General features: G+C 42.8%; 3 protein-coding genes across 4 annotated transcripts in view; 2 read left to right on the top strand and 1 right to left on the bottom strand.

Moving 5' to 3' along the window:
• LOC124312897 overlaps positions 1-13,594 on the top strand; it is a 309,861-nt gene that overhangs the window by 159,621 nt on the left and 136,646 nt on the right. The gene's annotated exons all lie outside the window — the stretch shown is intronic.
• Positions 5-13,408, top strand: LOC124313321 (plasma membrane ascorbate-dependent reductase CYBRD1-like). 2 transcript variants are annotated; one of them, XM_046778189.1, is made up of 5 exons: positions 5-130; positions 938-980; positions 11,787-12,133; positions 12,758-13,121; positions 13,202-13,408. In XM_046778189.1, the coding sequence occupies exons 3-5, from the start codon at positions 11,926-11,928 to the stop codon at positions 13,365-13,367; spliced, it is 738 nt and encodes a 245-aa protein (XP_046634145.1). In that variant the 5' UTR covers positions 5-130; positions 938-980; positions 11,787-11,925; the 3' UTR covers positions 13,368-13,408. The 2 variants fall into 2 exon arrangements, with proteins under 2 accessions (XP_046634145.1, XP_046634147.1); XM_046778191.1 differs by lacking the exons at positions 5-130; positions 938-980 and adding an exon at positions 11,237-11,515.
• Positions 987-7,430, bottom strand: LOC124313237 (achaete-scute homolog 1-like). The gene is made up of 3 exons (XM_046778050.1): positions 6,804-7,430; positions 5,076-5,463; positions 987-2,090 (listed from the first exon to the last, which is right to left on the bottom strand). The coding sequence occupies exons 1-2, from the start codon at positions 7,361-7,363 to the stop codon at positions 5,100-5,102; spliced, it is 924 nt and encodes a 307-aa protein (XP_046634006.1). The 5' UTR covers positions 7,364-7,430; the 3' UTR covers positions 987-2,090; positions 5,076-5,099.

The following is a 13,594-nucleotide window of genomic DNA, read 5'->3' as shown; positions in this document are numbered from 1 at the left end:
GTTTAGACCTCACCTTTAGCTAGATCGTTTTTCTTTTCCAATAAAACGTGCAACGTCAACAACAATTCAACACACTTGTTGTTATATTTGTCCTGCCGGCCTCTTTATAAACATTTATTCAGCCAGTGAGGTAATAAAATGAACTTGAAAGTTTTTATTGATTCCCTGGTGCTGCCATTTTCTTTCTTATTCCTTGAAGAACGTTTTCTTTCCCCATGGAGAGCTACTCTTGCAGTGGTTGGGCTTTTCAACGACATTACATGTGTTTAGGAAGGAAAACCTGCGTGGAAGTTGTTACAATTTGACTACTAGCAACATTTAGCTGCACAACCTAAAAGAAATAAGCAATGTGCTAAATTTTGCTGGCTGCTTGTTGACTTGTATTGTCACACAGCGGTGATGTAGCACTTTTCTTTGGCAAGCGTTTGTTTTGTTTGCCTCCCCTTTTCTTAGTTATGGGTTCCCCTGCTGTTATATTTCCTGGCAATCTGAATGGCTCTGAAAAATATGGCCATTTTTAGACCTGGTAGATTGCTTCACAACATGTCAGGTTGCTTGCTTTTGTAGGGCCTCCTTTGCTGGCAACACAGCCATCGTAAATCTTTTGTCATTGTGTACAATTGCCCAGACGCTTTGAAACCATTATGCCAGCCACACAAAAAAGGAACTGAATTCTTGACGTAGAACCCATATTCCCCCCTTGCTGACAAACCATTTACATATTTATATACAAAAGCTTTCTAACGTGGGCAACCAGCACAGCTTTTTGTCAACCACCTGAAGTTATTGGTTTTTTTTTTCTCGACAACCCCAACCACCTACTCACAGGAGCTCACATCCTGTGTTAATAATGACAGCCAACACGAGACTTGCCCAGTCTTATTGTGACACCAGATGTAATAATCCAATCTGTAATTTTCTTTTCTTTTTTGCCCAGGTGCTGGAAAATCATCAGTTGCCATCTTCAATCTATCTTCAACGTAAGTCAGTTAACAACTCAAAACCCTCAGATTCTAAACACCCGTATATATTGTCGTTGGTTGTCGGTGTCGTCATTATCACGTTTGTTCGTGTCTTACGAGTTGGTACGTGATGTTGAAACGAGCCGCGTGACGCTCGCTTTTTATGCATGGGTGTAAAGACTCATTCCCAGCAGCTCTCTTTTGTGCATTAGGTGTCCTTTTATCTCCCTCCTGTGGCCAACACACGGCCTAACCACATTGCAATCCTCGTCTCCCACTTTGACAGATTTCCCCTGGTGAACGTTGAAAAAAGTTGACTTTTCATTGACAACTTTGTGTATGTGGGTGGGTGGCCCCATGATGGTCACATTGTTCATCTAAATGAAGGTTTGACAATGGAGTGTAGCTGAGATTATCTTGGAAGTCCCTCCACCTAGTTCAATTGTTTTCTCGGCGCTATTATTTTAAATTCACATACAATCGCCATGTTTAATCGAAATGCGTTAATTTGTTAGCTAGTTTAGATTTTAATTTTAATTTTTAGTGAGACTGTTGGAAATGGCGGCGTTTTTATTCCCCCCAAGAGCTTTAGCAATTTGTTTGTCGGAGTGGAAAAAACTCCCGAGTGCGATCGATATTTTTGACTCTGGCAGAACGAAAGAATCATTCCAGTCTGTTGTGTACATGAGTTGTGTGTCTCTTTCTCTCTTCTTGCCTCCCGAGCTCTTTGGCGTGCTTGTTTGAACACGTCCCCCCTATTCTCTTGGTGCTTGCAGCCGAACCGACCCCACGTACGCTATAATAACAGCACACAATTGACTTGAATAAATAATATCGCATTACACTTGGTTCGGCTGATTTCCTGATGGCCAAACGGATTCTCTCGCGCCAATGCTTAAGCTACTTCCGGCCATTCATTTTGCAAAGATTCATTAAAATTTAGACACGTTAAACAGCTGAAATAGAAAACAAACAAAACTGAAACAGTAATATGGATGACACGTTGCGCGCGTGGAAGACTTCATGTGGTGTTGCGCATAATTCCATTATGCGGATAGTGGCCAACGTGGAAGACGTTTTTTTTTTGAGGGGGGGGGGATGTAGTACTGGGTGCTCTGCAGTTCCTTCCTGCGAAAATCAAATTAAAACGTCAAGAAAATCATTAAAAAAAATGAATAAAAGTGAAAAATGTCTTCAAAGATTCCGCGTCAGTCCTACGCAGTTACGCGACGGGCATGTTTTTGTTTTAATTTGAGAATCGCATAGATTCCGGACGAGTTTCATTTGATCAAATGAGAACTTACCCTCTATCTACCTAATCCTCTAAAAGTTTGCACTGCCTTCTTTGTGAATGTTTTTATTTAAAAATTTGCGATTCTTTTTGAAATCGTCTACTACTATATAATGGCCAGGGAAATGCCGAAAGCTCTTTTGCCTTGTTTCATTTCCTTCCACCCTGCTCCGCCGTCTTCCGTCTCCTTTGTTTCATTGATGGCTTTTGCACTTTGATTTCGTATTGAAAGTGGTGGGGATCTTTTATTATTTTATTCCCTTTTTTTTATTCTTCCTTCCCCTTCCGGAAGAAAAGAAAACCGCCCGAGCCTTTTGTGTGGAAAAAGACAAAATCTTTTTTAAAGTTCTAGAGCTCGGGGGGAAAAAAACTGGCGAAAGTTGATCAATAAAACAAAAAAAGATGAGCTATAGACACTCTTACACAGCCCTCCCCCACAAAAAGGGAGAAGCTTTTGGCTTTTAAACTTGCCGCCATTAACTCTAAAACTGGAGGAAGAACTATAATTTAGAAAAAATTCAAATGGAATCGAAAGTGAGTGGAGAAGTTTCAATTTGGCCTTTTATGAAAATTCCACTAAAGTTTATTCTACCCATCAACGTTTAAAAATTGCCGCTGTTTTACCAAAAGTTGGTTTTTTAAAATCTATTTCCACGTATTTCCCGATTTCATTTGATTGATTTTCTTGTCAGAGGCCAGACTGAGACCGTAATGATGAAATTAACATAAAATGATGAAAGCATCATTTCAGGAATCTCAGAGTTTTCTTGTCCAACATCATCCAAGTGAACTTCCAAGTCACTTGCTGGTTCTGATTGGTGAAGCAACTTCAATACTCAAAACACTACGTAGGTGCAGGCAGGCTTTTACCAAGAATTGATTTCTTGAATATTTTATCTAGTTAAAAAATACAAGATAAAACTGAATAATTAACCGAATAATTATCTCTATCTTGTGTATGACCCCTCAAAAAATCAAAACTAAATTTTTATTTAATTTCGTTTTGGTTTGATTTCCTGTTTTTTTGTTTTTCCAACTAAATTTTGCAACGTTAAATCTGACTATTAATTGGACTTTTGGTTGTGGAATTTCTTGTCGTATTGTATCAGTGGAGGGGATCAACTCGAATATATTGAACGGGGCACATAGTAACACATTCGATGTTGTGTTGTTGTTGTTGTTTACCAAGAATTCCTGATGAAGACGAGAAGCTTAACTTGTTCGCTCTGAGAGAGGCGGAAGCAAAATTACGAATTGAAATTGAAAATGAAAAAGAGTCGAAGCAATGTCGCCATTCAATAATACATTTCTATTATTCTTTTTTTTTTTTTTTAATTATTGAGTGGGGAGAGAAAAGGAACTTGATTTTTCAAATTGTTTCGCCGAATTGAACCTAAATTACAAATGTCATCCGGGGGACAATTAATTCAAGGGAAATGGAGAGCAAGTCGCTCCGTTTGATTGAATTATTATTTTTTTATTTTAAATTTTAAATTCGGTAGCGTCGAAAGCCACCGCCGCACCTCAGCACATCCACCGTTTCTTTTATGCAGTTCACATTGGGTTGTAAATTCTAATTGGAATGGGGGGGGGATCCCTGTGCCAGTCGGAAGAGATTTGAATTTCCCGCATAGTTATCGGTTGTTCTTGCAAATGAGTTGGATAATGAAATACCCAGGGAATTTCTCCAACTTTTTGGTTATTTCCAGTGACAAACACACTCTTGGTGAATGCTGGAATCCTCTGGAACTTTATTTTGGAAACAAATTTATTGATAAACGGATCCAGTTCCGCTTCGAATCGATAGTCAGCGGTGGGTAACAGTAGAGAAACAAACGGAACTTCGGGTATCATACAGAAAAAGTTCTGAAAAAATTACTCTGGGGTCTAGTTGCTGCTGCTGCTCTCCTCTTCTCTCCTTCGTTATGATCTAATTGGGAGTGACTTTTGTTGGAAACGGGAGAAGAACTTATTCCCACCGCCGCCACCAACTTGTATTCTTGTCATTGCGCTTGGTTCGAACCGAATTTTACATTTTTCGCCATGGAGGGAAAATTTGTATACCACTGGCTCGGAAATTCAACTTGGCTAGGTACAATCCTCGTGTGTGTAGACTCGGAAAATGGGTTTACCCGCCAGGCCATTAGCGTTTGTGCTGAACGTCTTGTTGGTCTATATAGAGAAAGCCTCCCTCTGATGCCAATGTTTGCCATGGAGACTGTTGAGCTATTAAAAGGCAATTTGAGGGCAAAGAAGTCGTCGTCGTAGAGAGATAGAGACGCATCACGCTGAGAGCCGAAATTCCTAGTCTAAAAGGCTAATATTGACCTTATGAACGACGGGGGTGTGGTGCTCGACAGCAGATGAGCGTGTGATCTCCTTGCCACTTTACTTGATGAAACCGAGTGAGCAGAAAGAAGAAGAAGAAGAAAAAACAGAATCCTTGAACGTTTTTTTCTTTTCTTTTATCCTCCACTGGATAACAAATTGAACTTTCTCTCGCAAATCGCCATTTGTCCTAGACGCCCAGACAGCCCGACGGCGTTCGGATCCGGTGAACCTTTTGTAGACACGGAATCCTCCTAGCTGGATCGATCGTTGTTCTCCCCATTTTTTTTCTTATTATTTTTACGCCGACAGGTGATGAACGATGTCTTTCATCTTTCTCAGTGTTTGGCCAACTCATCCTCCTTTTTGTGTCAATATTTAATTCGCTGATTGGGGGGGGCGCTTGACAACCCAAAGGCAAACTCTGAAGCGGATGGAGAATTCAAATTTTGGACTTTTGGCGCCATAAATGGATTTGGTAGGATATGTCGTACCCTTTTGGATGGAAGTAGACAACATCACCAGGATGTCGTTTCTCTGTAGCTGTTATCCGTACCGGAAGTGGCCGGAAGTTGGCTGGATGACGCAGCTGCGGTGGCGGCTGGTCCGGCCGACGGAGCTTTGGATTCGTTGCGGATGACTTGGTCCATGAAGGAAATGTAAGTGATGGCCAGTCGGAGGGTTTCGATTCTCGACAGCCGCTTCTCGTAGGCGAAGGTTGGCACTTTGCGTCTCAATTTGTCAAACGCTTCGTTCAAGTTGAACATGCGACGTCGCTCCCGAATGTTGGCCGCTCGACGTTGCGCCACCGTCGCCACCCGTTTCCTTTTCTTGGCCGACGAAGACGTCGATGACGACCGGCAATTCCTCATCGAATTGTTTCTGTTTTTCGTTCAAATAGCAAAAAAAGGATCGATTGAATTAGACCCGGTGGGAAAAACAACAAACAACAAACGTGGGCGTGTGATCCTATTAGCTCAAAGTGCTAGTGGCTAAATCCTCTTTTTGTTTTTTTCCTTTTTTGTTGTTATTGCGCAATTAAAAGCTGTTGCCTGACGCTATTTAGCACTAAGATCGAAAAGCCTAGAGCTCCCAGAGACTATAGACTTTTCTTTTTACTATTTGTGATAAGACGTCGGGATTACTGTAATTGCTTCCCGTATAGACGACACACTTGATAGGACTTTGGTCTATACGGCCGCTATTGTGTATTTCTGCAATCGATTGAGTTCTAAATATTAATAATACTTAACTATATACGTTTTGGGCTCTGCCAATATTTTTCGATTTTCCCGGGGCCCAGTTTCTCTGGGTTGGTTGTTTCCGTTCAACCGGATCGCACTCGACATTTAGACGCGAAAAATCTTAAGCCGATCAAGAGCTTATTGCGCTTCCGACTGCTTCTCTTTCGAGCTACTACGTCATTGATTTTACCCTTTTATTTTATTATTTTACAAAAAGATAAATTTGGGCCCTTAATAATTGGGCGGGAATTATTCAAAAAGCAGATTCTTTTTCCCCTGTGTCAATTAGTCGGAATCGTACTATAAGGACTAGAGTCAGCGCTCAATCAATTAGTTGACTTCTCCTTTCAGATCCCCTCCTTTTTTATTTTTGTCATCAGTTGTGGAAGCTATCCAGCCGGATATCAATCACAATCAACATCCACTGGGATTGGCCTAAATCAAAGATTGTTGCTCAATCTTCTTTTACTCCCCCCGGCCGACGTCAGACTAGGATAGGAAAAGTCACAATGAACGTTTAGTTTGTATCCCTTGTGTCTATTCTCATTCTTTAGATTGACTGATACCGAGCCGATCCTGTTTTATTTTTTTGTTATCCTCTCCCAGTATTTTGGGATGACGATTCTTCTTTCCAGATTGATGATGAAGTCCTCCTTCCCCCCTCTAAAAGTCTTTTGTAAAGTTGCCAAGTCTTTTAGAATGGCCGACAAGATAAGTAGAAAAAACAACAAATTAATTGAAAAAAAAACACACACATTTCCATTTTCCCCATTTGTCTTTTCATGGCCTTTCTGATAGTCTCGACATTATTTTTGGCAAACTCAAAGAAAACGTCGGAGAAATGTTATCAAATCATCTGGGGGACTAAAGAAAGATTTCTTAGACTTGGCTAGCATTTGTCTGGATTTTGATATCGTTAGACGTTGGCTGGAAGTTATTTAATGATTTTGATTGATATGTGATTGAAATTTGTTTTACCTGGCCGGTGTCGGTTTACTTTTTGGAGGAATCGATTGCTGCGTCATTGGCGCAATCAGTTGATTGTGTTCCGGTTGGTGGGCTGAGGCGGAATCGGTTGTAGTGGACGCCGGATGAAGATTCGAGTGCGGATGTTGATGTTGGTGGTGGTGGTAGGTGGTGAGGGCGGCGGCGGCTGCGGCCGCCGCCGCCACGGCCGCCACCGCCGACGAGTGGATGGAACACGAGTCGAGATGCTGCGGATGATGGTGATCCTGCTGGCCGACGAAGGAAGAATCCGGTGCGGATGAAACGGTGAGCGAGCGTAGGCTGCCCGCCACCAGATGATGGTGATGGTGATGATAGCCGTAGTCGTGATGGTGGTGGTGATGCTGGATCAGAGACCCGTTTGAATTTCCGTTGCTGCTTCCGTAAGACATGCCGGAATTCCTAGTACTAGTCTGAGGAGCGATGCCGAGCTGCTCTGCTGCAGGATATCCGGAAGAGTGTTTGCACAGTTGAGTCGACTCTACTGCTGCTGTTGAGGCTGGATCATTAGTTGCAGCACTGGAACAGATCATGGCCAAAGTTGATATCCGGTTCGTCTCTTGACTTCCGCCCGGATTTATATAGCTGGCGGATCCGGCCCCCTTATCCAATATCCCCATACGGAAATGTGCTGGATCTCGGAGAAATGTATTTCTTTTCTTTTTCTTTTTGTTGCAATTGCCGTTGGTTGGTTGGGACTGGCACATTCGGGGGTTGTTTGAAACGTTTTGGACAAATCACGGAGCCGCCAGCAGTTTCCACCGGAATAATAAGGGTGGGTGGGGGGGCCTATATTATTGCTAGCTGATGTCTTTGGCGACTGGCCTATCCCCGTCCGGACACCTGCGACACCCGACACATTTTCCATCATCTTTTTTTCTTTCCTTTCTCGTAGCCGCTGATGTTTTGATATTCCATATGTGTTGGATGCTGCCAACCTCCCTTCGTCTTTATTAAAAAAAATAAAAAAAAGGCCAGAAACTCGTTTCCATGTGCTGCACTGGCACCGGGTGTTTGGAACGAAATTTCGCGCTTGGCCGGCTTGTACGATCGTTGCGCAACAGCAGCACGCGCCGGCACTTGATTAGTAACACAAACTATAAGTCTAACCTTTTTCACTTGTCTCTATCCCTCCACCCACCACCCACTTTTTGATATTAAAAGGGAGTGGCTGGACTATTATTCTTGTTTGTCATATTAATATCGAGACTCGCAGCTAGCCGGAGGCCGGCCGGCTCTAATATTGTTTGATCCGCATTATATCTTCACGCCTTACATCACATCACAATGGAATATTATCCATCCTCCCTTTTCCAGGCCGTCACGAATGACACGCATCACACCGCCCATCGCTTACCTCCCCCCTCCACCACCCTATTGATTGTCATTCAGCCACTTAATTGATTTGATCCCCCCTTTATACCTTTTATATATTTAAATATCGCATCGTATTGTACTACGTGATATTTGATTTGCTTTTCAACGCCCAACAATAACAGTGATGGATCGATTAGACAAGGCTATTGATCCGCACACGATGAAACTGTCTGGATTTCTATTTGTCATTTTTTTTTTCGGGTTGAAAACTAATCAAGTATTTTTTTTCTGTTGTTGTTGATCAACTCTCGAGGAATGTTCCGGTTATCAAGTTGCGCCGTATTTTTATTTTTTTGCGGCTGGAATATTAATGGATGGATGGGTCGTTTCCTTCCGTGCTATTCGGATGCGTCTTTTTGTTACGTCAAAAAAGGGAGAGTGGGGTGGGGGAGGTTATTGTGTGATCCATTTGGATGAGACGTGAAATCAATAGCATCGTGATGCACCGACATATATTTCAAAATGCAGAAAAGAAAAGGGGTAAAAAACCAATGCAAATTTAATTATACTAATATCTTAGTTTTATTCGTTTTTCATTCGATTTAATTTAGTTTTTTTTTTCAACCCAATCATTTGTGTTGAATATTTGGTTCTTTAAGACAAATTCAATTTAAAAAAAACTTTTGAGTCCATTTTCGACTCATTTTAGCGCATTTGGCAAATGCAAATCTGGCCCAGGTTGCTGCAATGTAGTGAACGACACATTTTTTTTAAAGTTTTAGAGAGATAAATCTTAAATTTAAAAAAGGCCTACAAGGAAAATAGTATACTTTCACAACAGACATTTTATGAATTTTACGCAGGTTTGTTGGTCGTAATTTTGTAAACCTGAGCGTGAATTATTTTTTATTGTTCAAAGCTGACAGAGGCAGGCGTGTAGACGCAACTTTTTCCTTGTTAGAGTTGAGGTTGACGGCCATCTTGACTGAATTATAGACGAAAACTTGAACCAAATTGATTAAGGCATCAGTTGAGACATTTCAGATTTTTTCTTGTGTTATCCGCGTTGAACTACGAGACACTTGAATAGGGACACTAATACATCTAGTTTAATTTGTTTTTGTTTGTTTTTGAAAATCAAATTTGGAAAGGTGACACGTGTCGTCTAATGAATTTAACAGCCGAGTTCATTATAGTTTTCCATTATTCCCCGTTTGCCTCACGCTGAACGCCCACTCTCTGCATGCCACCTCGTTTCAATCAACCCCCTTTCAGTCCTTCACGTCCGCTACCGAATAAACCCTGGCGTTGCCATGACAACCCAAAAATGGCTGTCGCTCGAGACCACCCTGCTGCTTTTCAGTTTTTTTTAAATTTGATTGCCAATTTTGAGATTTTTCCAGACGTGAATTTGTGTGTGCACACATCTTCTCGTGTCGGGGGTTCGTGTTGTTTTTCATTCTCGTTTCAAGTGATTGACAAGTATCGATTGATTAGCCGCTCTCCTCTCTCACAGTTCTTCCCTTGCACATCACCGCGCAAGTAAAAATCCCAAAGTCGTTGAAACTTCAAATCGATTATTTTGATTTTCTTTTTTGATTTGTCAAGAACTCGGTCGCAGTCGTTAGACGAAAATTGCCAAATAAAAGACGAGCTGTGCAGAGCTTATTGGATTTTCTTCTTCTTCTTCTTATGGGCTCGAGGCAGTCCGGACTCTAAAACTCCAGCCCACGAACAAGTTTCATAATAATACCCCGTACACACAGGATAGTGTGAACTGTCGTTCACAGTTGATTCGTGATTTTCATCATTTTTACTTTTCTTTTTCTGTAAGTCGCTGAATTGATTTGAGCCCCCACGACAGAACGAAATGAAATTGTCTAACCCAAATCCAAACTTTTGAGTTGTAGTAGTACATAGCGGCTGCTTTTCTGGTACACGTATGGGTGAACGCGTTGATTAGAATGGATGGTGGCCCTTACTTTTTTTTCTGGGTTACCCAATCATAATGGTAGTACGTCTTTTTTTAAAAAACAGAAACAAAAAAGGAGCAGCCGTGATATGTTTTTCGCCATTAGTTATCGCGGTGATAGGACTAATCCTTATTTTTTGTTTTCTCCCAGCCCATTTGCTCGTCTACTTGGTCTAGATCCCCGCCACCGTCATCCCCCCCACTCGTACCGTATTACCAATTGTGTCTCTAAGCTGTCACCGTAGGGGCAAGGGGGGTAGGGGAGTGTGGGTGGCCGAAATGCGCTCCGGATCGATCCATCGATCCAGCCAGCACAGAATAGTCTCTCTCCCCCCTCTTCATTTCCTTTTTTTATTATTATTTTACATGGACTTGTTGTCGTCTAGTTCCACCCAAACCGATCGTTATTATTAGATAGTTTAGACGTACAAATAATCGAGATATGCAAATGTCCATTGGATAGAAGAGGAGATGCACAAGTGACAGGATTTTCCAACTTTGTGTGTCCGACTGTGGCTGATGGCTGGCCGTCTTTGAGAGATTCGCCCCACTCGACGGTTGGTTTCTAACCCGCATCGCTCTACAAGTGGGCGGTCCGAGGGGATGTACTCGAAACACATCCATCCTCATCATCCACCGAGAGAGAGAAAGGGGAAGGAGTTTGGAGTTATTCCGATCCTGAATTGTTTTCCTCCTTTTTTTTGGATATTATTAACGATGGAAATTTCACGCATGGCAATTTGACCTGCAGCTGTCTGAATGGCACGCCAAACTCTCTTGAAGGAAGAAGTTCTGGTACGCTGTGTTCTTCCATCATCATCATTCCATTCCGCCCGATGGAATAATTGAATAGTTGACGTGTTGAGTCATTGTCGTCTATCCCCATCCGTTTGTTCTTTGTACATTTGATTATTCCGGCTCTCTCTCTCTCCCGTTTAAGCGGAGGATTCAAATGAAAAGTGAGAAACAAAAAAACCCCAAAAAGTTGGACCTGTGGCGCCTCTATTGGCCAGACGATCCAACTTTTCTGATAAGGGTAGTGAGGTTTGGTCCCAGCCAACTTACACGGTACACACACAGTCACACACACGGCCACAGCTGATAGATAGCGAGAGTATTGAGCGGGGGATCTGCTGTTGGTTATGTGAAAGAAGAAGAAGAAGAAGAGAAAAAAGGGCGGAGTTGGGCTCGGCACAGTGTGTGTGTGTGCGTAAAGAATAGGTTGATTCAACGTTTTTTTAGTACAGGCCTTTGCTCCTGCTCGCCCGAGTTGCTCGGACGATTCTCTCCCATTCGATCCACGTCGGTTCCGTCGAAAGTCTTTCGGATTTTTTTTTACCCCCCACCAACTCAACTCATAATAACGTCCAACAACAACAACAACAACCGAGTCTGGGTATGTTTGGTGCCCGTGTGTGTGTGTGTCTGGTTGATTGTTGGCGTTTAGCCTTAGCTACTACCTGTGTGTGTATGGCATTACTTGTTGATGGGAGCCGATTGGCAGCCAATGGCTACGCAAAGAGATTCGGGATTTATCGCAAAGGGTTGATCAACAGTTGCCATAGTCACCCGCCCACTTGTGTGTGTGTGTGTCCATTTGATAGCGAAAAAGCTGTTCTACATTTGGCTAATTCCTTTTTTTCTTTTCTTTTTGGTACTACATTTAGGTTTGAAAACGATCCAGGTGGGAAAAAAGCTGTTGCCCGGATTGTGTTGTTGTTGTTGTCTGCCGCTCTAATAAATTCCGGATCGACTCTGGACTAGATTGGCTTAAGCCTCGCAATTCGGGGGGAAGAAGAGACAAATATGAATCGATTAGCCAACGAGTCCGAGATGAAATGGATGCCGTTGCTCTACGGAGTGACGGCCGGCCTGTCGAGTTTGGTCGTCGTCCTCATGCTCGTCTGGACATTTCACTTCCGCGGCGGATTTGCCTGGCAGGATTTCCCATCCATCCAATTCAATTGGCATCCAGTCCTGATGGTCGTCTCTTTCATCGTCCTATACGGCCACGGTATTATTATTATGATGATGATTACTCATTTTGGATCGCCCTATCTTTCAATTCACTTATATCTTACTGACTAGACACAGTCCCACATTGATCTCGTAATCCAATTACGGTGTCTGCCAAGGCCCCGGTAATTTAATTGATTCAAAGTTACACATTGGGCTGTTGCTGCTCGACGTCTCCCCCAGGAAATTTCAGCGACACACACACACCCACACAAACTGTTTTCATTAGTTTCGACAAAGTTTTTCGCTCGGGGGGTTAAGCTTCGGGATTGATGGGCTGCCGGACGGGCAAACGGGCCGGGTGTGGGAGTGGCACTCAAATAGGAACTGGAAAACGAAAACTTAGTCGAGTTGAGTTGCCATAGACACCGTCAATTTTTTTTTAAGTCGATGAATTTCCAGCTGCTCCACAGGATCAGATGTTTTGACTTTTTCAAATATTTTTCTTGTTGAGGTAGAAGAGATGAAAGAAAAATTGGTATTCTTTTGAAGCAATATCCAAGAGATTCCTTGAAGACGTGGTACTATTCACCGTCCCAAAATGGATGCCATATTTGAATGTTGAAAGGATAGTAATAAAACGCAATTGCTTTTTTATTTTTATTTTGACATTTTGATTTAGGCATTTTGGTGTACCGTTTGTTGCGTAACGAGCCGAAGAAGAAGCTGAAATGGCTTCACGCCGTCATGATGATGACGGCCCTTTTGCTGGCCTCCATCGGACTCAAGGCCGTCTTTGACTCGCACAATCTGGCCGAGCGGCCCATCGACAATTTGTACACGCTGCACAGCTGGATCGGTCTATCGGCCGTCATCTGCTTCGCGCTCCAGTGGCTCTTTGGATTCGTCTCGTTTCTCTTCCCCGGCGTCCGTCACTCGCTCCGCGCCTCCTACATGCCACTGCACGTCTACGGCGGACTGATGATCTTCGGTCTGGCCACGGCCGCCACCCTCATGGGCCTCTTGGAGAAGGCCATTTTCTCCAGGTAAAATGATTATTCGCCCATTTATTCTTTTTCTGTCGAGGCTGCGATTCAATTTGGGACGAAATTCCACATTCAAAAAGGGTTTCGTACGCTCCTTTGACGGCCGAGGGGATCCTCATCAACTGCACTGGAGTGGCCGTGGCTTCGCTGTCGCTCCTCATCGTCTACATCGCCACACGGTGGCAGTACAAGCGGCAACCGCTGCCCGAGGACGAACTTCTCCTGGCCGATCAATTGGCCGAATGATGGCGATCTGAATTAAAATTTCTTTCAGGCGACAGAGATTTCAAAGTCAAACCAAAAGAAAGAAACACACTTATTTTATTTCTATAGAGGCCGACGTGATTGATTAACTACTATGTGACAGAAAGGGTTCAGAGATAATTTAAATCATTTGTCTTTTTTCGCCCGGTGAAATTCCCAAATTATTAATTTGCTTGAAATTCCTTCATCGATTCCAATTTTAGTCAAGG

Source organism: Daphnia pulicaria, chromosome 9, assembly GCF_021234035.1.
Source record: "Daphnia pulicaria isolate SC F1-1A chromosome 9, SC_F0-13Bv2, whole genome shotgun sequence".
Lineage (NCBI taxonomy): Eukaryota > Metazoa > Arthropoda > Branchiopoda > Diplostraca > Daphniidae > Daphnia > Daphnia pulicaria.
The sequence above is the reverse complement of the archived record's forward strand: the minus strand, read 5'-3'. Positions and strand labels throughout refer to the sequence as shown.